General features: G+C 43.9%; 3 protein-coding genes across 3 annotated transcripts; 2 read left to right on the forward strand and 1 right to left on the reverse strand.

Annotated features, from left to right (window-relative positions):
* Window positions 1-2,324: 2,324 nt before the first annotated feature.
* LOC310872217 (ATP synthase subunit alpha, mitochondrial-like) lies at window positions 2,325-3,977 on the forward strand (the record flags this gene model as incomplete). Its single annotated transcript, XM_083783963.1, has 1 exon — window positions 2,325-3,977. The coding sequence occupies one exon, from the start codon at window positions 2,325-2,327 to the stop codon at window positions 3,975-3,977; it is 1,653 nt and encodes a 550-aa protein (XP_083640089.1).
* A 6,533-nt stretch (window positions 3,978-10,510) lies between these two features.
* Window positions 10,511-14,940, reverse strand: neff1 (neuronal intermediate filament family member 1; the record flags this gene model as incomplete). Its single annotated transcript, XM_083783565.1, is given in 8 exon segments — window positions 10,511-10,886; window positions 11,056-11,180; window positions 11,378-11,701; window positions 13,972-14,728; window positions 14,730-14,821; window positions 14,825-14,879; window positions 14,881-14,913; window positions 14,915-14,940. Coding segments are annotated over 8 exon segments (1,788 nt in total).
* Window positions 14,941-18,675: 3,735 nt separating this feature from the next.
* Window positions 18,676-25,956, forward strand: snrnp27 (small nuclear ribonucleoprotein 27 (U4/U6.U5)). The gene is made up of 6 exons (XM_083784773.1): window positions 18,676-18,827; window positions 19,082-19,217; window positions 22,137-22,240; window positions 24,755-24,834; window positions 25,249-25,313; window positions 25,629-25,956. Exons 1-6 carry the CDS (start codon window positions 18,791-18,793, stop codon window positions 25,681-25,683), a joined length of 477 nt encoding a protein of 158 aa, XP_083640899.1. The 5' UTR covers window positions 18,676-18,790; the 3' UTR covers window positions 25,684-25,956.
* The last annotated feature ends 760 nt before the right edge of the window (window positions 25,957-26,716 follow it).

Consider the following 26,716-nt stretch of genomic DNA (forward strand, 5'->3'; position numbering starts at 1 on the left):
ACAAGACATCAAAACATGTCTATTTGCCTTTAACTGACTTGTAACTCCATTTAAAGCGGAAATTTAATTACAGGCTTCCGTTGGACCGTCAGACTCAGCAAGGATAGTGAATGGTAGCCGCTGCTGTTGATTGCTGATGTCAGGTATTTATTGCTTATACGTGTCTTGGGAGGGCAGTGAAGGAGAAGAGTGGTTCAATTATGTATGCAACCTGCACAAACCACTAATAGAGGTCAGCCATGCTACAGCATGACATGGAAACCTGCCTGACAAAGGATTGTCTGTGGTCATCAATGGTGATGCTGATTTAAACTGTAATATGAGAGTGAGCTACTGGGGACAGAAACCCTCAGATGGGGATGGGGGCTGTGTAACATGTTTGTGGCTTAAAGGGATAGTTCAGAATTTTTTAACTTAAGCTGTATGAAATATTTGCCATTTAATAATATAATGGTTGCAACTGTATTCATTGATTGCCTGAGTCCTGTGGTGGGAGTTCTGCTCTGGGTTTGGTGAAATATTAAGTCGTTCTGGTCATTTTGTGGGGGCACAGGGAGCCACGCATTAAAAGTAAATTAATTCACAAAACTAGCGTCATTTGTATTGTTGACCTATTTCTACCATATAGTGCAACTTTCGTTCATTTTTGACCCCTCTATCACACGGAACTATGTTTTTTGTGTCCATATCACTATGCCCAAAAAATTATGTGATAGAGGGGTCAAAGTTGAACGAAAGTTGTGCAAACATTTTAGAAATAGGTCAACGATTTAATGTGTGGCCCCAGTGCCCCCCACAAAATGACTGGAACTACTTATATATATATATATTCACCAATACCAGACCAGAACTCCCACCACGGGACGCAATCAATTAATACAGTGGCAACCACTATATTAATGCCAAGTATTTCATACAACTCACAAAATTGTGAACTATCCCTTTAAGGAGAGACATCCCCAACATGCCACAGGGCACATTCACACTTCATTATTGCCTTATTAAGCCCCAGTTACAAAATAGTCAGACACGATATAGCCATCACATCTGAAATGCATGTGGCGGAATAAGGCACCTCAATTTCCCATGATGTCTTGTGGGTTGTGGACAGTGCCAGCATGAGTGCCGTTTTTCCATTCGTAGTTTGTTTTACTTACATCGGACTCAAGTGTTGGCTTATTGAAGGAAAACTACAAGCGAAGTGGCTGCCAAGTGGGGTCAACGCACTGTGCTTCTGTCCTATTGGCTAGCACCCAGTCAAAGATCATCAATGTTGAACCCGACACTTCACTTTACTGTACGCGCTTCAGCGCTATTTTAGGGCGCGTTCGGAAATAGTGCACTGAGCACACTGTGCAATGCAAACTAATAGGCGAGTGCGCTCTGGTGCGGTATTTCCGAACGCGCCCTTAGTTTCCGTAGGAGGCGAGACGTTAGGGAGCACTTGTTTTCAGGACCGCGGGACTGCAACGGAGGCTCACCGTCTCAAGCGAACTTGAGCCATGAGAGGCACCGGCGAGCGAGCTAAAGCAAGTGAGTCGCCGGGCCGAACGTTGCAAAGTTCGCTTCAGCTAACTCAGCGCCGTCCGAGTTATGTTCCAATAGGGGCAAATCCTCTTTCCCTCTAGTTTCTGTACTGCCGCCATGTCTACACAGTCTTGCGCGTGGTCCAAGTCTTGACACAGCGGAGCGCTCCCTATACCCATGTGACACAAGTGGCGTCTCCCATGACTCGTCTCATCTCCTACAGAATCAATAGTCGCCTACCGGACACAACTAGGCAACTGGATTCTCAGCCCCTTTTCTTATTCTAGAATGGAAGTGAATGGGGAAGCTGCTGTGTCTGACGCAGACCGATGCAAAATCTGACAGTAAATCTTATAGCTTGTAATACAAGGGTACCGCCATACGGTTTTGTGGTTAGTCAGATAGGCGGTTGTCGAGAACCACATATATGCCCCTATAGGCATATATGGAGATCCACTTGTTCAGTCCCATCAATCCGACTTCTATGCCCTGTGCCCATATATTGTCATGCGCATACATGGGACCGACCGACTTCAAACTCGGCGCATGCATCAGTGAGAAATTTAAGGAGTGTGGAGCCTGCCGTCGAATCGTCTCTGGGCGACCGTTATAACCATATATGGTGATCCGGTTGTCCAGATTAGGTATATACCGTCCGATGACATCAGGAAACTCCATATATAGGCATAGAAGTGACACGGACAGATGCAGCCCAACAACCACGTCAGTGTAAATGGAAGAAGAGTACATCCACGCACACTGCAGGCACAGTAGGACAGGTCACTCGTCTAAACAAAATGCTGTCCATGCGAGTTGCAGGGGCTCTAGCCAGAGCCCTTCCCAGGAGTACTGGATGGGTGTCAAAGACACTGCCTGCTTGCATTGGGATCAGCCACCTGCACACACGCAGACCACTGTTTGCAAAGACAGGCACAGCTGAGGTGTCTTCCATCTTGGAGGAGAAAATCATGGCAGCAGACATGTCTGCTGCCCTGGAAGAGACAGGCCGTGTGCTGTCCATCGGTGATGGTATTGCCAGAGTGTATGGGCTTAGGAATGTCCAGGCAGAGGAGATGGTTGAATTCTCTTCTGGACTCAAGGGTATGTCTCTGAACCTGGAGCCTGACAACGTTGGTGTTGTGGTGTTTGGTAATGACAAGCTGATCATGGAGGGTGACATTGTGAAGAGGACTGGCGCCATTGTGGATGTTCCTGTTGGTGATGAGCTATTGGGCCGTGTAGTAGATGCTCTGGGGAACACCATCGATGGAAAGGGTCCCCTAGGCACAAGCACCCGTAGGCGTGTGGGTCTGAAGGCACCTGGCATCATTCCCCGTATCTCTGTGAGAGAGCCCATGCAGACTGGCATCAAGGCTGTGGACAGCCTGGTGCCCATTGGTAGAGGTCAGCGTGAGCTGATCATTGGTGACAGGCAGACTGGCAAAACCGCCATTGCTATTGATACCATTATCAACCAGAAGCGATTTAACGACGAAACTGATGAGAAAAAGAAGCTGTACTGTATCTATGTGGCCATCGGTCAGAAGAGATCCACCGTGGCTCAGCTTGTGAAGAGGCTGACTGACGCTGACGCCATGAAGTACACAATCGTGGTCTCTGCCACTGCCTCTGACGCTGCTCCCTTGCAGTACCTGGCCCCTTATGCCGGCTGCTCCATGGGAGAGTACTTCAGAGACAATGGCAAACATGCCCTGATCATCTATGACGATTTGTCCAAGCAGGCTGTTGCCTACCGTCAGATGTCTCTGCTGCTGCGTCGTCCCCCTGGTCGCGAGGCCTACCCCGGAGATGTGTTCTACCTGCATTCCCGTTTGCTGGAGAGAGCCGCCAAGATGAACGACAACTTTGGTGGTGGCTCCCTCACTGCCCTCCCTATCATCGAGACCCAGGCCGGTGACGTGTCTGCCTACATCCCCACCAATGTGATCTCCATCACAGATGGACAGATCTTCTTGGAGACTGAGCTGTTCTACAAGGGTATCCGCCCAGCTATCAACGTGGGTCTGTCTGTGTCCAGAGTCGGTTCTGCTGCTCAGACTAGGGCCATGAAGCAGGTGGCTGGTACCATGAAGCTGGAGCTGGCCCAGTACCGTGAGGTTGCAGCCTTTGCCCAGTTTGGTTCTGACTTGGACGCAGCCACCCAGCAGCTCCTCAACAGGGGTGTTAGGCTCACTGAGCTGCTCAAGCAGGGACAGTACTGCCCCATGGCCATCGAGGAGCAGGTAGCCGTCATCTATGCTGGTGTCAGAGGTCACCTGGACAAGATGGAGCCCAGCAAGATCACAAAGTTTGAGAAGGCTTTCCTTACACACATCCGCAGCCAGCACCAGGATTTGCTTGCAACAATTAGGGTGGATGGCAAGATCTCTGAGGAGGCAGATGCTAAACTGAAGCAGATTGTGTTGACCTTCCTGTCCAGTTTTGAGTAACTGCTAGCACTTACTGTTTGATCTTCAGTGTGCATGTCCTTCAGTGTACATGTCCTGTGAAAAGGGACACACACAGATGGGTTCAAACAAATATCAATAAAACCACAACCACTCATTTCAGCCAAACAGTTCAGCTCAGTGAAAATGTAAGTTATCTCCGCCAGGCCGAAAAGCCGTGAGGCAGATGTGTTTGTCTTTATGTGAGTATTTGGACATATTAGTTAATCTCATACACCGCTGGACTGATTGGCATGCTTGCACAGCTTTATTTGTCACTACAAAGATTTACAGTTGTAGGAGTAGGTCAAATACATTTTTGTATGCTTTCCATCATCATAGTGGCACTATAACAGAACGCTTCACATTTCTGCCTATAACCTTTGAATTGTGGTACAAATAATAATAATACAACTAGATTCCCTAGAGTCCTTGGATCATGCATAACTTGCTAAATTGGCCAAGGGTGCCTATTCATGCCTAGTTCGATCTGCCCTGTGGCCTCCACCCAGTGGGACATGGCCCTATAGGGGATGCATCCCAGGAAGCATCATAGATGCCTGAATGAAACTCTTGGACAGGGATGGACACAGAAAAGCATCAAACTATAATATGTTTGTCTAAAGCCCTAATATAACCACACCAAAGGGTCACCATGCAACTCCTTGGGTCCAAACGGTTGCAAGGAGTTAACGTCTCGACCCTTTGGTGTGGTTTGAATGCGTTGAATCACTACGGTCAACGTGGGTCAACGTGCAACAAGACATTTCACACCGCAGGGACAACGCTAAAACCGTCTTGACCCTTTGGTAACCACACCCTGGACCTTACTTCTCCAAGTAAGGTCCAGGGAGTCCCCAGACAAATTTGCGACACGTTGTGAGCGAAATGGACATAGTGGCCGAATTTGTCATTGCAGCTCGAGCCAGCGCTGCTCCGTTGACTATCATTGCTCACGTTCATGTGATTGAGGCCATGACACGTGAACGAATGTTTCATACGTGAACACGCACAAACGGCACAATGATAGTCAACGGCAGCGCGTTCATGTGTTTGAGGCAAATCCATCCCAGAATGCACTCTGTTCCTACCAGGAAGGAGGAGTGAAATCGCCTCATGCGCTTTTGAGCAACTTAATGCAAGTGGATGGATGGGAGGAGAACTCGGGTGTCTTCTCTATTCATATATACTCTATGGTCCCTGGCACAAAATATTTTCAGATATGGGTCTGTGGCCAAATACATTTTCATTTGGGGGTCCTTGACATGAAAACATTTGACCGCACTAGTCTAAGATGTCCATGAATGTGCAATGTATTCTCATTACACTGGCTCCCCGTGCCCCCTGCATAAACAGGGGGCACGGTGGCACCTGTCGCCTCACAGCTAGAAGGTCCTGGGTTCGATTTCCACTTGGGACGCTGTGGGTGCGTCATCAGTGCCCATACCCGAGGCGGGGTTGGTGAAAGGGCCTTTCTGTGTGGAGTTTGCATGTTCTCCCCGTGTCCCCTAGGGTAGGTACCTAAACATGCAGTAATCCTGGTCTCTAAACTTCCTCCCCCTGGCCAGCCGGGGCGCCTGATGGAGGGGAAAGGAACTGGTTGGAATAACGTGTTCCTTCCACGCGCTACGTCCAACCAGGGAAACTCCCCCCCTGTCAGGTGTAAAGGAGCAACTTGGACACTCAGGCATGAAGGAAGCATGAGTTCAAGTCCGTTGCTCTCCCCTTGTCCCCCATATATGGGGACTAGGTTGGTGGAGGGTGTGTAGAGCCCAGGATCACATTAGATAATTGACACAGGGGTGAAAAATGGGTTACAAAGATCGTGGGGAAAAAATAAATTATAAAAATCTGTCAACAGCTTCCTCCTTGAGGTCCCCAGTAGCAAGTGGTGCACCATGGGGGACCGGGCCTTCTGCTCATCAGCACCGTGCCCATGGAATAGCTTTCCTATCGATTTAAGAGCACTGCAGACCCTGGCATTTTCATGTTCAATAATTGTGTAACCACTGTCGGCAATATCCTTTTGTGCTTGATATTGCTTTATTATTTGTTTTAACCATGTAGCACGTGAATTCCTTTTGAATGAAAAGTGCACAATGTATTATTATTAGCATTAAATGATCACAGCACCCATTGAAATGTCATGATTTAGCAGAATTGTATTTTTTCTCACAATGTGTTGATTTGTTCTTCACCCAGTAGCTTACTATGAGCATTGATATTAGAAGTGTTGTGGATTGTTTTAGCTTTAGGCTGCTATACCAGCCGCTACACTGTTTGAAGAATTGTAACATCATCAGAAATGTCTAGGATGCTGTGAGACTTATCTTTTTCTTTCATTTAAGACAAATCACACTCGTGTGAAGTGAGGGGCGCTCTTATCATCACACATTTTGTGCTCAGCCAATCAAATCAGCACATTCCGTGCTACGGACACAGAGACACACAAAGCTGTCGTGATGTAAAGCACAGATACATGTAAAGCACAGCTTTACATCACCACATCATTATACTGTACATCACATTCCATGCTCAGCCAATCAAATCATCACATTCGTGGTACACACAGACACACAAAGCCCGGCATAGGAGGGGCTGGCACGGCGGCGCCCCTCAAAAAAACTCTACCAATGCAAATGTAAAACAGCAAGATGAAATGACTAGTTAAGATTGCAGACTGTAGACTTCCCAGAGTGTGTTCAGTGTGTGTCCTTGCTGGTGACAGCTGGGCAGACGAGCTTCTTTGGACAACAGTCATCCATCAAATCACGGCCCTCATCCTATACCTTTGTGTGCAGACTGAGAGGCCAAGATGAATAGATGGAGCTATGAAGCTGTGTCTGTTAATGACATGGTTGGTGGCCCAAAGGTTATAGAAACAGGCTGACTGGAAAGTCACAAATTCACATTCTCAGCTGAGCTGGCTGATATAATCTGGCCAGGGAACAGAATCAGCAAGTGTGAAGGTGACCTGAGCCGAGCCCAAACACTACTCCAGCAGAGCTGCTGTGCTGCTGTAATATTGACATACAGGTCCATCCCAACGAATTAGAATAATCTGAAAAAGTTCATTATTTGCCATAATGTAATAAAATATTGTTTTAATATTGATGATTATGGCGTACAGCTCATGAAAATCAAAAAATCATATCTCAGTGAATTAGAATATTTTACGAGACCACAAAAAAATGATTTTTTCTGAAAAGTATATATGAATGTACCGGTATGCAGTTACTACTTGGTCTGGGCTACTTTTGAACAAATTATTTCATCAATGGGGCGTGGCATGGAGGTGATCAGCCTGTGGCACTGTTGAGGTGTTTTGGAAGCCCATGCAGGTTTGCTTTGATAACAGCCGTAAATTAATGCGTATTGTTCAGTCTTTTGTCTCACACCTTCCTCTTGACAATACAACCAAGATTCTCTGTGGGGTTCAGGTCAGGCCAGTTGGCTGGTCAGTTAAACACAGTAATACCATGGTCAGTACCAGTTACTAGTAGTTTTTCAGATTATTCTAATTCGTTGGGATGGACCTGTACATGTGTACTAAAGAATCTCAGCACTACTTGAAATGTGTTTTAAGTGATTTCTGTCACTTGTAATTTCAAAATACATGTACTTAATCACATATTATGTGAAGTGTTTGGTTAATTATACTCATGCTTTGCTATGAACCTATATGCACAATTGTGACATAACAGATGGAAGACGGAAAAACCTTTCTTCAAAGGAAAAAGGACACCTTCAAAGGTGTCCTTTTTCAAGGGTACAGCTACATTTCATATTTGAAATTGAAGACACATAAATAGGGAGCATTTGGTTAATAAATGTCTTTATTTGGCTTTGAGAGAAGAACATCACTGCATGAGACAGCAGCACATACAGTCACAGTTTTATAGCAGGACAGTCTTGTAAAGTGTCAGCGCTCCTCATCCACCCCAGAAGAATGTGAAATGCGGGTGAAAATGCAGTTTATAGTTTCAGTTAAGGCAAAATGTATTTTTTACATTTTCTAACACTCAACAAGCAAAATAATCTATCCCATCCCCAGATATTCAGGCTCCTGGAGTCAGACCATGCATTCATGCCCATTGATTGATTCATTTGTCAACAAAAGCTAGGGGGGTGAAAAAGGAAATGTAAATTAGAAAAGCCTTCTACAGTGTGCGATATATGCTTGGATCTATGTGTTTTAGGCTACACTTAATTTCATGTCCTTTCTCTGGGAGTTTACAAAATGTAAACTTGAGAAGAACAGGTCATTTTATTGCAGGATCATAGAGTTAATTTACAAATGCTTAGAATGGAATGCCTGTTTTCCAAAGTTCAGTTTGGTAAACATGACCAGATAATAGATATGTCTCCATTCTACCCAGTAACCATATCATCATATTATAGCTTGCACCTATCTTATATGCTCCCATATGTCTTGTACTCCATTATTTCCCAAGCAGCTCAATCATTTTCAGCCCTTCCTAAACACTACTACATATACACCTATCCTTGCAGCCCCATTTCTTTTAACCTACTTACAGTATAAAAACTCTCTTGCTGTCCTCGTGCAAGGCAGGCCATGAGTACTTTTTTCCATCGGACTGCAGAGACAGTGAGGGTGATGATAAGGGGGTTTGGGGGCTAGGAGGGTTTGTACGGATTAGGGGTTGGGTGTGGAAGTGGGGGTTAGGTGGGATTCTGGTGATAATAGCCCTTACAATGCAGCGCCGTACATAATGCCATATGTGACCAGTGGCATTTAAACCACCCCTGCCATCTGCAGTCTGGATGGAGTGTCCTTCGCTGTCACAAACAGCTGCCCTTGCTGACTGCAACCATAGTTATAATTCTCTCCCTTTCTCTGACTGACACACTGAAACATGTACACTATTACAGCAGATAAACTAAGAGACAGTTGTCTGACTATATGTAAAATGGCTAGTAATGACCAAATATAAGGCTTTCACTAATAATGGAGGTAGAAGGTAGCCATGCAAGCAGGTTTGTAGACAATTATTCAATGCTGGCAGGTTATTTTGGGAATATCCAGCTCATCGATAAGTGAATCAATCCATGGGGGTGAGTATCCATATACAAAAAATAATTATGTGATACAAAGCAGCATTTAAAACTAGTTTTCTTTCCCGGTGCAAAAAATCCCCACAGAGGAGCTGCAGCATCACGTGCTCCTCTAACAACAGAAAATAGAGGCCCCTCCTATTTTAAAATATACAATTTCTCTGAGTTGCCATTCTTGCCGTGCTATGACTTTACATTGACAAAAAGAGGGACAGAGCGAGCGATGGAGGTGAATAGCTTGGCAAATTTTTACATTTCCTTATGTCATGGACGTTATGGCATGAATGAAAGAGATGAGATATGTATCAGTGCATATACAGCACAACAACACAGCATTTGCACCCATGAGAGGGATGACGTCTACCTTCTGACTTTCGTTTTCTGGCAGCCTTAACATTCAGGAATTTGCAGACAGAACAGGAATTTGTTCTTGTAAAGTTGTCTCTTATGCTTTGCACCTGTGTGTTTATCTGAAAGTGTGTGTGTGTGTGTGTGTGTGTGTGTGTGTGTGTGTGTGTGTGTGTGTGTGTGTGTGTGTGTGTGTGTGTGTGTGTGTGTGTGTGTGTGTGTGTGTGTGTGTGTGTGTGCGCGCAATAGCAGAAAAAGGCCTGCCAGAGAATGCCTGAAGAGTGGTTGTTAAGGTTAAGAGAGAGTTTGAACATTGGAGGACTGACAGCAAAAGGAAACAGATTTCATCACGTCTTTTCCCCTAAAACTCCTCCCCCTTCTATGGTATATACTGTAAGTCCAAACCACTCTCCACAGCACAGAAATCATACTGTTTTGTCAGATAGGAATGATGTTAGAATCTCCTTTTAGTGTAACTTCTCCAAAAAAGGCATATTCCTCCTTAGCCACTAGTAACTTGTCTCTCACCATTCCACAATTGGCCGCAATTTAGGTTTCTTTAGGTTTTTTTCATTGCACATTTTTACCATTAATGGAACATTTACTGTAGATTATATATAGGCAAGACATTCCTGACTCGGAAACCATCTTGGATTTATAAGGCATTCTGTTCCATCCTGGCATCATATCTTTCATGTTCACGTACAATGAAAAACCATGAGAGAAGCTATTGAGCACCCTGTGCATGAAATATCACTGGTCATCATGATACATCTCAACCATACTATTACCATCTACTAATCTGGCCAGACTATGCTAGAGTGAGAAAGCAGGGAAAGTGTGTGGCATCACGTGTGTGTGTGTGTGTGTGTGTGTGTGTGTGTGTGTGTGTGTGTGTGTGTGTGTGTGTGTGTGTGTGTGTGTGTGTGTGTGTGTGTGTGTGTGTGTGTGTGTGTGTGTGTGTGTGTGTGTGAGAGAGAGATAGAGACAAAGAGGATATGGATGGAGAGGTGGTAATATAAACATGGACATTATTGTGTGATTTGCTGTGGTGAGCAGGGCATTGTTGGTGATGGAGATAATGATGACAATGACATTTTAACAAAAGCAGTTTAGCTCTTGCTGGTCTTGCTGGACACGTCTCCCTTCTTCTTATCCTTCTCTTTCTCTTTCTCCTTCTGCTTTTTGTCATCTTCTTCCTGATCTTCTTCTTCATCCTCCTCTCCCTCCTCCTCTCCCTCTCCTTCCTCCTTGTCATCTCCCTCCTCACCATCCTCTCCCTCCTCCTCCTCTCCCTCATTCTCCTCGTTCTCCTCATCGTCATCCTTGTCCTCCTCCTCCTCTTCTTCCTCTGGCTTGGCGCTGGACTTCCTGTACGCTCCCAGGGTGTAGCTGCGGCTCGACGAATAGGAGAAGCCGGGGTAGCTGGAATGGAGCATGGCTCCGCCCACTGTGCTCAGACGACACTCCTCTCCCTCCAGCAGCTTCCTGTGAAGATGGAAGGAGAGAGAGAGAGAGAGAGAGAGAGAGAGAGAGAGAGAGAGAGAGAGAGAGAAATAGTTAGTTGGTAAATAAGTTTAGGATTGAGAAAGAGACAAAGAGAGGCACAGTTAAAGTAACAATTTATTTTACGGTCTAGGAATTCAAGGATTCAGACCTGTAGGCAGCGATCTCGATATCCAGGGCCATCTTCACATTGAGCAGGTCCTGGTACTCACGCAGGTGACGTGACATCTCTCCCTTGGTGCTGCGTAGAGCACCCTCCAGCTGCTGGATGGTATCCTACATACACACATGAAAACACGCACACACACACACACACACACAGTCACACACACACGTAAACACACACACACACACACACACACACACGGAAATGAAATTCTACTTTTCAAACTTTTTGGGGGGTTTTGAGCTCCCCTATTCATGTTTCATGACATCATGTGTCATCCTAAATTCATTCCACAGGCCACATATACCTGCATCTCTCCAATCTCGTTGCTGTGGCGATCCTCCATCTCAGCGATCTGCCTCTCCAAGGCCTCGTTGTGACCTCTGAGTGCATCGATCTCTAGGGTGCGTGACTGCACCTGCCTGCGGTACTCGCTCAACTCTTCCTTGGAATGTTTGATGGCGTCCTGGTGGCGGGCGGCCGCCTCTGTCACGTTGGCGAACTTGGAGCGGTACCAGTCTTCAGCCTGCACCTGGTTCTTGGCTGACAGCGTCTCATACTGAGCTCGGATGTCTTTCAGAGCCGTTGTCAGGTCCGGTTTGTCATGTCTCATGTCCATCTCCACAGAGACCTGGAAGTGAGACAAACCAAGAGGAATGTGGTTATTGTGTGAATTTGAGATTTATTTGTATTTTAAAATATTGTTTTGATGCTCACATTAACCTTAGGAAGTATTATTATTATTTTTTTATTATGTTTAGGTTAAGATTGTTTATTGTGCCGGTAAATAGTGGAAATAATCATGAATTCAGCTTGTATTTTCTATTGCCTTTATTTGACCAGCAATAAACATAAGATGAATATGACAAAAAAACAACGTAATACTTTCTATGGTTAATATGAGCATCAAAACAATCGTTTTTTTGTTTTTTTTATTTTTTATTAGCACATATACATTCCATATGGTTGGACCACACCCATGGACAAATTACACCATCAACTTGCCAACCCCTTGAGTAGGCTATAGGCTATTTCTAAAATAAATAAAATATTTAAGGTGTTTTTAATTTTATAGTTATAGAGGGAAATTAACATGTATTATGGCATATAAAGCCATGGGATCCTAAATCCAAAATAAGAAATCCACCACGTGAAATGATGTTGATGGTGATGATGATGAAATGATTGCTGCATCACCAAGGTGTCCTAATAATGTTTGGAATTATCTGAAGACATTTCTAAACGGCATGTGTTTGTGGGGAAAGATTTTTTTTTGTTATAAACATTTTCTCACAGATTTCCAAGATTTTATGGTTTTCTTTCGATTCAGTATAAGTGGTGTCCTGCTGTGTTGCAGTAAGTGAGATGCAATGCTGAGAGGTGCGTGGTGAATTGACACTGTCAGTCTTCTCTGCCTTTCTCTACTGGTCTCTGGGCTGCCAATAGCTTACATATCAATACTCATGACATTCAATGTAAGGCATTCTCAAGATGAGTTTGAAAAGTGTGGCCACTTTAGCTCCAAATATACATTATTAAATAATGTATGTGTTTATGTTACCTTAAATAATGTTCTTCTTTGTGAAAATCTAAAATGTATACCTTGGTTTACGCTTTATTAGTTCGATTGAACCCTTAATTGCCTTGAGGGACTAATTTAAGTCAATATATAATTCAATAATATTGACAACTTGAAACTGAAAGAAAGGTTTTGTGTGTGTGTGTGTGTGTGTGTGTGTGTGTGTGTGTGTGTGTGTGTGTGTGTGTGTGTGTGTGTGTGTGTGTGTGTGTGTGTGTGTGTGTGTGTGTGTGTGTGTGTGTGTGTGCTTGCGTGTGTGTGTGTGCGTGCTTGCGTGTGTGTGTGTGCGTGCTTGCTTGCTTGCTTGAGAGAGAGAGAGAGAGAGAGAGAGAGATGTATAGTGCATGTTTTTGTGTGCAGCACTATACACTATACCCTTGGTTTCCAGAAGAACACAAACTGACCAGAAGTCTATCAAAGCCAGTAAAGTATACGGTGTGGAGGGTCCAAATGAGTCAAACCGTTTGTCCCACAGTTTGCAGTGCACTGCACTATAGACTAGACCACACCCCAAGATTATGCGCTACTTCTCCGCATCTCTCTCTCTCTCTGCCACTTTCCAGACCACCCCTCCCATCTCCCACTATTAGGCTCTCCTGCAAACAGACTATCCTCCTCACGCACGTATATGCGACACGCGCGTATATCACCTGGCTGCCTGCATGCTTAACAGCTGCAACACCCACACAACTCAAACTGCAAGTTGTAAACATAAACATTCTGTGCATGGGACTCAGTCTGTGACGTCGCAGACAAGATTCGCCAGTTCAGGGGCGGGGAGGGACAGCTCCGTGGTGCTGAAACGGAACTGCAGTGTCATAAATTCTCCCAGCTGTCACTAATCGCAATGCGCAGTCTGTCGTGTGTCGACGCATAATAATACGTGGATAAACTTGACTCACAATGTCTCCATACAGTCAGACAATCAAAGCTGAAATATTAGCTATAACTGCCTTATGACAACACTAACGACAACAATTGCCACACATTCCCAAACAGAATGGCGTATATTGCAACATGAAATATGGGCTACTAGTGAAAAGACCGTGGACTGCATGTCATGCATGCAGATGAATCACAACAGTAGGCTATACTAATATAATAATATTAGTAAAGTGACGAGATGGGCGTTGATGGATGCAGCAAAACTTTAATAGCCTGCCCTATATTATTGTGTATGACGATAGAACTTTTATTGATGGGTTTTGTGGTAGCCTATAGCCATATGAGTTAGGTATTGTTGGGATATGTGTCAGTGAGAGGAATAATGTTAACAGGTGTAAATGCGCTGCGATGTGGTGTGATAAAGGTGTAACCAATACCTGTGTGGATTGCAGGGAAGCCTGCAACTCCAGCAACTCCTCCTCGTGAACTTTCCTGAGGAAGGCGATCTCGTCCAGCAGCGACTCTACTTTCTTCTCCAGCTCCAGCCGCGCGAGCGTGGCGTCGTCCACGTCCTTGCGGTAGCCTTTCAGGGAGTTCTCCGCCTCCTCGCGGAGCCTCGCCTCCTCCTCGAGCTTCTCCTTGACGTGCTCCAGCGTCTCGCTCATTTGCACGCAGTCCACGTGCATCTGGCTCTTCTCGTGGGTCAGCTCCTCCACACGCGCCCGCAGCTCGCGGATCTCCTGCTCGTACAGGTCGTGCAGGCGGGAAGGCTCGTTGTGGCGCTGCCGCAGCAAGGTGACTTCGGCCTCCAGCACCTTGTTCTGCTGCTCCAGGTTGTGCACTTTCTCGATGAAGTTGACAAAGCGGTCGTTCAGACCCTGCAGCTGCTCCTTCTCGTTGGTGCGGATGATTTTCAGCTCGTTCGTGACGGCCGTGGACTGCGTCAGGTCCACGGAGGAGTCCGGCACGGACGAGAAGCTGCGTCCCGCTCCCACTTTGCGGTAGCTGGAGGATGTGGGCATGGACGGAGAGCCATAGGCGCGGTGGCCGCTGGAGCTGCGGTAACCCCCCGGGTGGCGAGAGGGGCTGCTGCCCAGGGACATGCGTCCAGACCGGGGGGCATCTCCGAAGATCTTCCGATAAGAACTGCTGGAGTACATGTCGCCGGAGTACATGCTTTCAGAAGTGAAATGGTGACCGGTCCGTTCTCACTGCGCTGTGGTGTGAATGTGTGTGGAGTTTGGGAGTGTGAGAGAGAAAGTGTGATGCGAGTGGTTTCTGGCTAAGTCAGGTGTTTTTATAGTGATGGCGGGGGCGCATCATTTGACGCAGGGACAATGGGAGATGGGGAAACCTGCAAGCTCCTGCAAAAACCTTCATTCCCAAGGGGCAACGAAGTCACTCATGCAGCTCCTGCTTGTAGCCATAACGCATCCTCGCCCATGCACGCCTTAACATAATTTAATTAAGATGACGGTTATTTTAAACCTTTGCCGATGTCTTTCTATATTATATACATCTTGTAAGGCTATTCAAACGTTCATAAAGCTGCAAATTATTAGTGCTAGGGCCTATATGTGTTCTGATATTAATGATTTAGGCCTATACACGTCACGAATAAAAAATCACATGCATCAAAAAGCATGTATAGTTAAAGTGGGCTGCGCATGCACCTTGATGGTGGCGGTGATGAAGCACCACAAACTTTGCCACACCCCACACTCAATGATAATGTTTTAAAGGTTGAACGCTGCATGGCATGTTAACACTTTACACCTTGTTGTGCAGTTTATGTCGTCTTTGCAGTCCTAGCAGAATGGCAGGATCGATGTATACATATGCTTAGTGTGTGTGTGTGTGTGTGTGTGTGTGTGTGTGTGTGTGTGTGTGTGTGTGTGTGTGTGTGTGTGTGTGTGTGAATGCTGCAGTCTGCATAGGCCTACTTCCAAATACAGCCATCCTCACGCCGACCTCCGCAATATCGGAATACTGGATGAGACAGTCAGAGACGCAGGTCTTATTGCGAGTCCCCTATACCGATGAAATGTCAAACCTGGCCTAGGAGGCTATATAATAGTGGGATATAGCCTATATCAGTGCCCATGTAGGATGTAGGCCTATATAGCCTTAAATAGAATAAACTGGCATGCATGCAGACAGTGATATGATACTTTATTGTGTTTATATCACCATATATCATGCGCGCGCGAGTGTGTGTGCGTGCGCGTGCGTGTGTGGGGCGCGCGGTTGGGTTGGTTTGGGTGTGTATTGTGCTGCGGCAAGCAGTCTCCCCATCTCGTTGCTCTGGCTCCGCTCCAATAGGACACCAACCACGCCCATGTAAAGGATAAAACCCCCACACGCCCATGCCGTCAGTGGACTGCAGGTTTTTTCTCACCGTTAGTCAGTCAGCACATCCATCCAAGCATTAAACATCAAGCAAGGCGTCTCCCTAGCTCTTCATCTTCAGCTCTGTCTGGACAACACGGACATGGACTTAAATGATCATAAAATGAATCCCAACTCAGAACTCAACTCAGGAAGCATCTCATATTGTCGAGTAGGACTATTTGTTTTCAAATAGTCTATACACAAAGAAAATCTACACAAAGAAAATAATCAAAAACAATTCAAATTTTCAAATGCAGAATTAATAATAATTCATTATGCTACATGAACTGAAATTGGGCAGACCAGACAGACAGAAAAATTAATATTGGTGAAAAAGACAGACCGACAGACAGAGTGCAGACAGTGACAGAAAGTGGCCAGAAATAGCCTAGACCAGGGCCGTAACGCCCATGAGGAATCACCTGAAGGGTTAACCTTCATCTTCCTTACACCATGTTGATGATGTTTTGTATATTATTGTATATCTTTAAATGTTTTGATGAATTGAATACAGGACCACAATGGAAACAAGCCTTTAGGATTTTTTGTGTTATCCTTTTAGCACATTGTATGATTGTACAATGACTGTATAATGTTTGCAAACTGATAAAGTATTCAATCATGCGGGACTAATTGCAAAACTATTGTGATTTTATTTCTATGTGGGAAATGTGTACAGTGTAACAGATATAGTAAAACATGTGACATTGCTGCTGATGCAGGGCTCTATTTGAGCAACCACATCAAACAAGAGGTGGATGCTGGCAAATACTGCTGCATGCAGGTGCTGGACCTCCAAAAGGCTTTTGACACTGTGAACCACTCCATACTGGTTAACACACTAAAAGCAATTGGTTGTTGATAGCATGCACAACATCAGTGAGCTGCATGGATGCAATCCTATAAGGGGAGAGAACAGATGCGGTGGAGGTGAACAGAACACTGCATGCCCCCCCCTCCTATTGAGCTGTGGCGTTCCACAAGGAAGCATACTAGGACCTTTACTGTTCCTAATATATGTAAAAGACTTGACATCAGCTTGTGACTACAACTTGTTCCTATGTTCACAGATGACTTGGCAGTGTAGGTGTAACTATCTTTACACCTGGGGAAAACTGAATCCATTCTCTTTGGATCAAATAATAATCTCAGCAAGGCTTCTTCTCAGCGGCAGCTAGAGGCGGGATCAAGGCATGCACAATCCCGCCTCTATAGCTGCTGCTGATTGGCCAGGCCGTTTGGTGGCCGGTGCATTGACTGCTTGACCCCGTTTCCAGACCTAAGCGGAAAAAGATTTTACGCTGCGGACAAAAGAAGCTGTGACGGCGTGTGCGCAGATGTTTTTAGACAGCTGGTGGATGGGAATTAAGCTCCACCTCCGCGGACGAAAGAAGCTGAGGAGAGCGCAAGTCATCCGCGGTCGTCCGCAAGCCGTCGCGGAAGTCGTCCGTGGAAGTGGAGCTTTTTTTCCATCCACCAGCTGTCTAAAAACCCGGTTTTTCGGCTGTCCGCAGCCGAAACAGTCCGCAGCTCTTTTGATAGTGTGGCAGTACTGTGAGAGTTCCCAGATGGGAGCAGGAGGGACACACACACACACACACACACACACACACACACACACCCTGTGTACTCTCTGCTGCCCCATCTGGCGGAGTCAGGTTAAAAATGGCCACCAGCATAATTAAAAAAGTCTACCAAAGAACAAGATTCCTATACAAAAAATATACAGGATCTCCTCACTTGTATCTCCTCGTACAAGGTTTCTTCAACTATGCATGCACCTCTTGGTACCACAGCACCTCAAAGGCCCTTTAAACAAGGCTCCAGACTTCCTAAAACAAACTGGTCAGGCTACTACTTGGCCTCACTCCCCGAATCCACCTCACCCCTGCCCACTTTGACAGGCTGGAATGGCTTAGGGTTGACGACAGAGTACAGCTTAAGTTGCAATGGGTATGGTCCACAAGATTCGATACACCACCAAGATACCCATGTACCTGTCTAAATAGTTACATCCTTAATGTCAACAAAGTCCACACCCACAACACCAGAAGGAGTTCAACAAGCAATGTGCAACCCAGATTTGGCACAAACAAGGGATCTAAATTCCTTTCGATCCTATGCCACCAAAATGTGGAACGCCCTACCAACAGTCATTAAGACTTTTCGAATCCCTTGAGTCCTTCAAAACCGCTCTCAAAGGGCACCTACGGACGGCTGCAATTTCAAACTGGCCCCGACTATATGTTTCTTTTTTGGTTTTTTAACCTCCTCTATGATAGGCTATTATGGTAAATGGTGCATTTATATAGCACCTTTATCCAAGGTGCTTTACATAGAACTATCCCATTGAGATAGAATAAGCACTTCCGCATTAAATTGTTACAATGGGAGTCAACGCTAGTGTCGCCACTCTCTTACTATATTACTCTGCTCTGGGGGAGCCCAGGTTCGAACTGGCAACCTTGTGGTTACCATCCGGCCACTCTGTAAACAAGTGTAAAGCTTTATGGTGTCGTCCACAGTTAACACTAAACAGTTTTGTATTGAGTTGTGCTTGAAATGTAGGCCTGCCGCCGCAGCCGCCTACTGTAATTCTCCAATCTTAAATACTTCAATCAATCAAAGCAGTGAGCGTGTTATATTGCGTTTTCTCCAGCGCATTAGACATAGGCATTAGAGGGCGCTGTGACGAAAAACGCACCCGGCACTTCCGGAAACCTCTTTCCCACAAAGCAACAAGAACAAGAACAACGAACGACACGGAAGAAGTCAACGTCTGCTAACCAGTGTTAGCTGGAATTGTGTTTATTAAGTCTCCAAATCTATACATTACATTTTTCACTTTATTGATTTCCTGCGAAAATGGGTAGGAGTAGGAGTAGAAGTCCGCCAAGACGAGGTAAATAACTAATTAGCTATTGATGTCGCTATCAACCTGGGCTAACGGCACAGTGTTTTGCTAACGCAGATCAGATAATTTAATGGTATTACATTTTGCCACGGGGGAAATTGGACCACATCGTCGAAACTGAGTGTTAGTCGCTGGCTGTCGTTGTGAAACTCTTCAGCTTCGTGGTCCAACCAGAATTGAATTGTGGTGATATGTATACTTTTTGCGTTTTTTTATGGCGAATATATTTATTGTGTCTGCAGAGAGACGACGTTCTCGCTCCACTTCCAGGGACCCGGTCCGAGAGCGAATTCGGCGCAAGGAGAGGGAGCGTTCCCGTTCACGAGACCGGGACAGGCGGAGGAGCCGCTCGCGCTCTCTTCACAGGAGACGTTCTAGGTGAGACAAGACAAGAGAGTGAATTAAAGTGAATTGAGTTTTTTTCCCAAGACGAGATGAAAAATGTTTTTCACACTGAGTGCATAATTATCTTTAGTCAATAGTCACAAATAATGTTGAAAATATTACATTTTTTTGACTGTCCCTAAAAGTGAATTACTTCCTGTCAAACTAAAATGTAATTCGTGATTACATCTAGGTCTGGATGACTAGCCCCTTTCCAATTACAAACCCTGGGCCAGAGCGTAGGGAGGAGTTTCGCTCAGAACGGGTTATTCTGGTTGCCATTTTCCTGCCTACCAGTAGGCTATAGTAGTAGGCTGCTGCTTAATTATCAAATAATTAAATACACGCTGTATGGTTTCTTTGATTTGGGTGTCAGCTGACAAAATAACATAACCTTCAGCAACATTCCTAAACACATGCTCTGCTGTCCTCAAACGAGCATGACAGTGTAATCAAAACAATAATGGTCAGATCGCATAGCCTACAGACAGATTATTAATTTACTGCGGAGAGAACACTCGTTGTGTTTTTCCCCCTCTCCCTGGTTCCATTCCATAAGGATATGTCCAATGTTTACAAAGATGTAAACATTGAGAACTGTTTTGACGGGAGGGGAGGCGGCTATCGGATCAGAACACCCGAACATTTTCTAGCGGCGAATAATAATAATACCACCGTCGATCCAGAGCCATAGAATTGTGACAAGTCAAAGATAGGAGAGATGGAAGATGGTGTACTGCAGTGACAGTATACACACCAGCGTCACTGACAAGCAAACTTACGAACTACAGACTGGAAGCAAAGTAGCCTAGCATCCTACTAGCCTACATGTAGGCCGGAAGATGTCGCCCAAATATGCCAAAATCCTACTGAACGAGTCACTACGCGACATACTAAATCCAACATGGGTTGTGCTTAATACCACTCCCCCGGGCAAGTTAAGTTTACTGAGGTTAAGGTTAGGGTTAGGTTTTGGTATAGTTTTACTGAGGTTAAGGTTAGGGTTAGTTATAGTTTTACTGAGGTTAAGGTTAGGTTTAGGCTGTCAATCATAGTGACTGGCCAATCACAGCTCGTCCTTGCACAACCTGTGTAGGCTTCGGTATGACGCGGTATAGACGGGGTTCCAAAAGAGGCCAATTTCATTTTCAAGCATTTCTGATGACAAGTCAAGCATCATACAATTAATTTAGGAGTTATTCAGCCAACTCGGGTAGAGAGAACCAAACAAATAATAAATCTAGGCTACCTAATTAGAACATATTTTTTATGGAAATGAACCATATAACTGAGCATGCAACTCCCAGCCCTTTAAACTATGTTGGGTGCATGGTTAAAACAAACAGACCAGACAGTGGATAATGCTATCATGTTAATTGATTGGATTACCAAGGTGATGTTTCAAGGGTCTTAGCTCTTACAACATACATAACACCAGTTTTACAGGAGAATTTAAAAAACGACTCTGAAACTCACTTTTCAGCCATACTGTGTTGTCGTAGTCTACATGTTCAGTTTAAATTGTTCCCATGAGCACAGTCACAATGGCCAAAAACCCTTGGGATACATCACCGAGGATACGTCCCAGGTGCATACATGCAATGTTTTTTCGTTCTATAAACTTGTGTTCAGATTAAAGGAGAATTCCATACTAGAAGGCTTTCTTACCTTTATTTGTAGTTGTTACGTCCCCACCAAAGAGGTCCAGGTGTTATTTTGTGCAAAAGTGCATTATTGGCTATTTCCCCTAATATAAGCCATCAATGGGTTTTTTTTTTTTTTGCTAATTTGCTTATTTCCATCGAAATACGTAGTAAAGTGTGCCGCTTGGGATACTATTTACATTATGAAGAGAGGAGATAGATTTTTTTGAGCGATGGAAATAAGCGAATTAGCACATTAGCACAACACCCCATAGCCCCATTCAATTCAATGCAATTCATTGAGTGCTTATGGTAGGGGAAATGGCCAATAATGCGCTTTTGCACAAAATAACACCTGGACCTCTTTGGTGGGGACGTAACAACTACAAATAAAGGTAAGAAAGCCTTCTAATATGGAATTCTCCTTTAAACTGTGTAAAGGCAGCGCTGATCATCACTGTTTTGTGATGTGATAACTATTATATTAATGTTTTCATTTCTGTTGACTTGGCTTTTCTATTAATACGTCATGTTAATGTCTATTTTCAGAGACTATGCAAACTTGACCATTCTCTCTACATAGTCTGCTCTTTTTTCCCTTTACAGTCTACACAAACCTCTGGCAGATCTACAAGCTGGTGCAGTGAGCTTGTAGATTGGCTATGTTGTCCACTCACAATAGGGATGTTTGGGTTCAAGTGATTCATGTAAATTTAAAAAATCCTATCACATTTGTGATGGCCCTGTAGATCCCTCAGACTCCCTGTTAGACCCCTGAGTTGGAGTAATACATCTAAATTAAATGGTAAAGGTACAACTTGTAAGGGTCGTGCATTTGTGGAATAAGCAACACAGCTAACCGTGTGGGTAGCGCCGCCCTAAAATGCGAGATTGTTGTACCTCATTGTAAAGCTGACTAATCAAGCTTTCCAACAACATAAAATATAATACCAACTGGCATTATTGAAGGGGAGAAAAAATAAAGTTTCAGACCTTGAAAACATATATATTTACAGTATTTGTTATATAATATAAGTGTTCTTTATTAATATTCTAAAATGTAGTTAATTTAGTACACATGCATGAAGAAACAATTGCTGTCCTTTCTTTGAAGTAATCTGTATGAACCGAGATGTTGCTCAAAGATGTAGTTTTGACCCTAACCGTGGATTTTGAGAATCATTGCATTGATTTGTAATGTAGGTTCAGGATTTTTCTCTTATTTTTCTTGATGACCCTCCCTCCAGCAATCTGTGTGTCCTGTGTGCAGGTCTCCTCCTCGCAGAGCACGCTCTTCCTCATCCGTTTCCCCTTCGAGGATAAAAGATGGGAAAGAAGGGAAAGACAAGTCGGTGAAGACAATTCAGATCTCAGGTGATTAAATGAGTAGTGATCTGTACTTAAGGGCCTGCGATTTATTCAACTTCATTTTTTTACTGTAATTCAATCCATCACTTAACTAGTCTCTCGAGCCAGACAACTCATACACAATCTTCAAAATGATATGCTACTTAAATGTTCCACACAGGAAATATACATTTGATTGAATATTGTATTGCACAGGTACAGCAAGAGATTTAGGCTAAAGAGATAACACAAACAAGTCATGGGGACTCATTTCCATTGTGTAATTCATCAAAATGTAATAGAATATTACTAACACATTAATACATGTCCACAATTACAAGCAACTATATACACAAATAGTACAGCGGCTTACAGCCATATTGTGAGAGAACCTTTCACTTGGTGATACAAGCGTGAAATTTGGCATGAACATGCTCTGGGTCACCTCTTTAACTTTTTTAACCGAGCCAGCGAAAAATCCAATATGGCGGTCATTTTTCAAGATGGCCGCCAAATAAAAAAGGCCTTTTGTGGCGGTTCTGGACAACCATGGGTGCGGCGGATTCGAGACCGGGCACTGCACTCCCTGTGGGTGTGTGGTAAATGGTAAATGGTGCATTTATATAGCGCCTTTATCCAAGGCGCTTTACAGAGATTGTGCATTACATTCACCCATTCACACACACATTCATACACCGATGGCAGCGGAAACCATGCAAGGCACCAACTAGCACATCGGGAGCAATTAGGGGTTCAGTGTCTTGCTCAAGGACACTTCGACAGTAACTCTGGGGGAGCCCGGGTTCGAACTGGCAACCTTACGGTTACCATCCAGGCACTCTACCCCTGAGCCACCGCCGCCCGTGTGTGGAACGTGTGTGTCGAATTTGAAGTCGGTGGGGCGAACGGTTCTCGGGTTACGTTGATTACAGATGTACACACGCACACAAAATTCGTGCAATATAGCAGATCAACGGTTGTTCGCTTGGTGATACAAGCGTGAAATTTGGCATGAACATGCCTCTGGGTCACCTCTTTAACTTTTTTAACTGAGCCATCCAAGAATCCAATATGGCGGTGCTATTTCAAGATGGCCGCCACATCTAAATGTTAGCCTATGTCTACATTTCTTACAAATTTTAGGAAAATTTTCACCATTATAGATAGATAGATTTATTTATTTAAAAAAATATGTATATATATTTTTTATTCTTTATATTTTATTTTTATTCTTTTGTCATTATTTTTAGTTTTCATACTGAAAATGGTAGCATGCTTCATGACAAATGTCACGATTGTATCACCAAGCGAACAACCGTTCCAATGATCTGCTATATATATATATATTTTTTTTTTTTAAGATATTTTTTTGCGGCTTACGCCTTTTATTGATTTTTGAAGGGACAGACAGTAGGCTGACAGGAAACGGGAGAGAGATGGGGGATGACATGCAGTAAAGGCCGTGTCGGGTCCGGGAGTCGAACCCGCGGCACACTGCGACTGGATTACCAGTCCGGTGCCCAGACCGTTACGCTACGGCCTGGGCCAATGATCTGCTATATTGCACGAATTTTGTGTGCGTGTGTACATCTGTAATCCACGTAACTCGAGAACCGTTCGCCCCACCGACTTCAAATTCGACACACACGTTCCACACACCCACAGGGAGTGCAGTGCCCGGTCTCGAGTCGGCTGCACCCATGGTTGTCCAGAACCGCCACAAAAGGCCTTTTTTATTTGGCGGCCATCTTGAAAACTGACCGCCATATTGGATTTTTCGTTGGCTCGGTTAAAAAAGTTAAAGAGGTGACCCAGAGGCATGTTCATGCCAAATTTCACGCTTGTATCACCAAGTGAAAGATCGTTCCTATTATCTGCTGTACTAAAAGGAAAAACGGGCAGTGAATAACATGGATATTAAATTAAAAGAAATAGATGCCTCATTGGCCGCTGCAGTTCGTTGGAGCGATGTGTGGTGAAGGAGGGGTGGAAGAATTTACACTGGGAGAGGAAGGACGCCGGAATTGTGGAAGGCACGTTACGCCACGCTGCCACTCAAGTGATTACTGGCCAATCACAGCGCATCTTTTCCGGGACTTACAGACCCACGCATGCTCATGCTTCCGCAGGGCTTCGCAAGGAATCTCGTGAAAGTTTTGCCCTCCCTTGAGCACATACTCTCCAGAGCCGGAAAGGGCGTACGTTTATGTCTATGGTGAATAACACCACCTATTGGTGGGAATTATAATTACCTGTGGTCTTCTATTACATTTATTACATTCCTTTTTCTCTTTTTTTTCAAAGAGAAAAAATGATACAAAATGAGGAACAAAATCACTGAACAAACATTAACAAATTTTAGATAGATCATCTGACATGTTTCTGTTATGAAAAGAGAGCCAAAGCTAGTTTTCTATACTTGATTTATTTTCATTACCAGAATAGAAAATCTGCAGTATTCTTGGACTGTCCTCAGTATTACAGCTGAGAACCAATATTATAATTCTAAACAAATTAAAAGCATCAACCCCTTTTTAACAGAGGAAGATATGGAAGGTAAAACAGAAGAGGAGATCGAGATGATGAAAATAATGGGATTCGGCGGCTTTAACACCACGAAGGTGAGAATACCATTTTGTGTCTGACAATATACATGCACCCACCAGAGGGTGCAGTTTGTCCATGTTGATCCTTTTTGTGTAGTTGAATTGAACAGCATTTGTTTTGTTTTGCAACAAGAATTGTTTCAATTTGTCTTTTTTCAATCAATTTATTCTGAATGACCATATTGTGGGGATATTGAAAGGGTTGGAAACAGCCATCACACCCAGGCTAGTTGTGAACAGACTCATTTCCAAATACCTCTAGGTAATGTGTAATCTAAATAACAGTTAAATCTAACTTATCCATATGGTAGTTCATTTGAATCATGCCAGAATTTGATTCAATTAAGCGTTTGTACGTAATTGCATATCTATTGTGCACAATTGAAGGAAGCAATTTCATGTGACGTTTGCAATAATGTCTTCAAACAGGGTAGGAAGACTGATGGATCAGTCAATGCACATGCTATCAACGTATCCCAGAAGAGAAAATACAGGTATGCTACCCATTGTTGTCTTCCTCAGTTTAATGATGGTACTGTATACACATATAGAAAAAGTACAAAAATACAGAATCTTTTCCTAATGTTTTTGTAAAAAATAAAAGTTTGCCTTATGCTAATTGCTTTGCTATGTGAAATACCAACTTTTTGACACTGGATATGAGCAATTCTCTATCGGCCTCTATTCTGGCAACCAATTGCCTCCGCAGGTGTTTCTATGCAGGGAACTTGGCTCGCCCATTGGTGGTTGATGATGTAATGTGTGTTGCAAGGGTAACACTGTAATGTTATTTATTTATTTTACCACAGGCAGTATATGAATAGAAAAGGTGGATTCAACAGACCACTGGACTTCATCGCTTGAAAGGAGGAATGAGTCACATAATACTTCAGAAATAAACCTTTGATAGCTTCTCCTCGTGAAAGTTGTTGTTTTTTTTGCTTTATTTTATTTTTAGATGGCATAAACTCTTGTATATACAGTACATTACAACTGAACACAACAATGTAAATATTTTGCTTTAGACGGAAGCCACAGGCATTGTAAAGGGTATTGAAACTCACCTGATGTTATTCCATCAACGTCATGCAGGGAACTGTATTTTGTTATATTCAAATAAAGTTTTACATTTCTGTACCTTAATGAATCCTTCATGACTGAACACAATACATTTGTAAACATCAGCATTGCTGAAGGCAATATGCTGTGCAAGAACATTTTTATATTTATTGTCATATACACTAGTGTACATCCATCACATTTCTAGATAGAGAAACATTATGTTTTAACTCACCCAGCACAAGCCTGCTAAATATATATGACTGTCATTTTATTTTTGCATGCACTTTGATTTTCCTACATTATGTCTAGTAATGTTTGTTACTGTGGGATAGCACCCTATGCAGCTGCTTAAGTTGGTACAGAGCCGTATAATAGTCTATTTATATTTATATTAATGATTGTCTATTTCTAAGGCTCTGAGTTGGTAGTACTGTAACACATTCTAAATTTACTTTTATTTTCGTGTTCGATTCTGTAAAAGGCCATTTACAAGAATGTCCTTTTTGAAGCAATGGGCGTAGCCCTGAAATAATGCTCTTCTACCCCATTGGCGAAACGAGACTCGCCAATCGCAAGACTGCATGTGAATTGGGCCAATCTCTAGCCTCGAAATAAGGCAAACAACACCACGAAAGCCAATCACGGCCATACACCGCGAAACAGCATGGCACTAAGGCGTGGCTTGTAGTTATAATAGGCGGTGCCACGGCAACTCGTGGGAGGATGTTGGCAAATCACTATCAAGTTCTGGAGAACCCAACCAATGAAAGCGCGCCAATAAGGCTTGTACGGAAACACCGTCCATTACGGCTTTGCACGGTAACCAATTACAACT

Source organism: Protomyctophum parallelum (assembly GCF_964188405.1).
Source record: "Protomyctophum parallelum genome assembly, chromosome: 15".
NCBI lineage: Eukaryota > Metazoa > Chordata > Actinopteri > Myctophiformes > Myctophidae > Protomyctophum > Protomyctophum parallelum.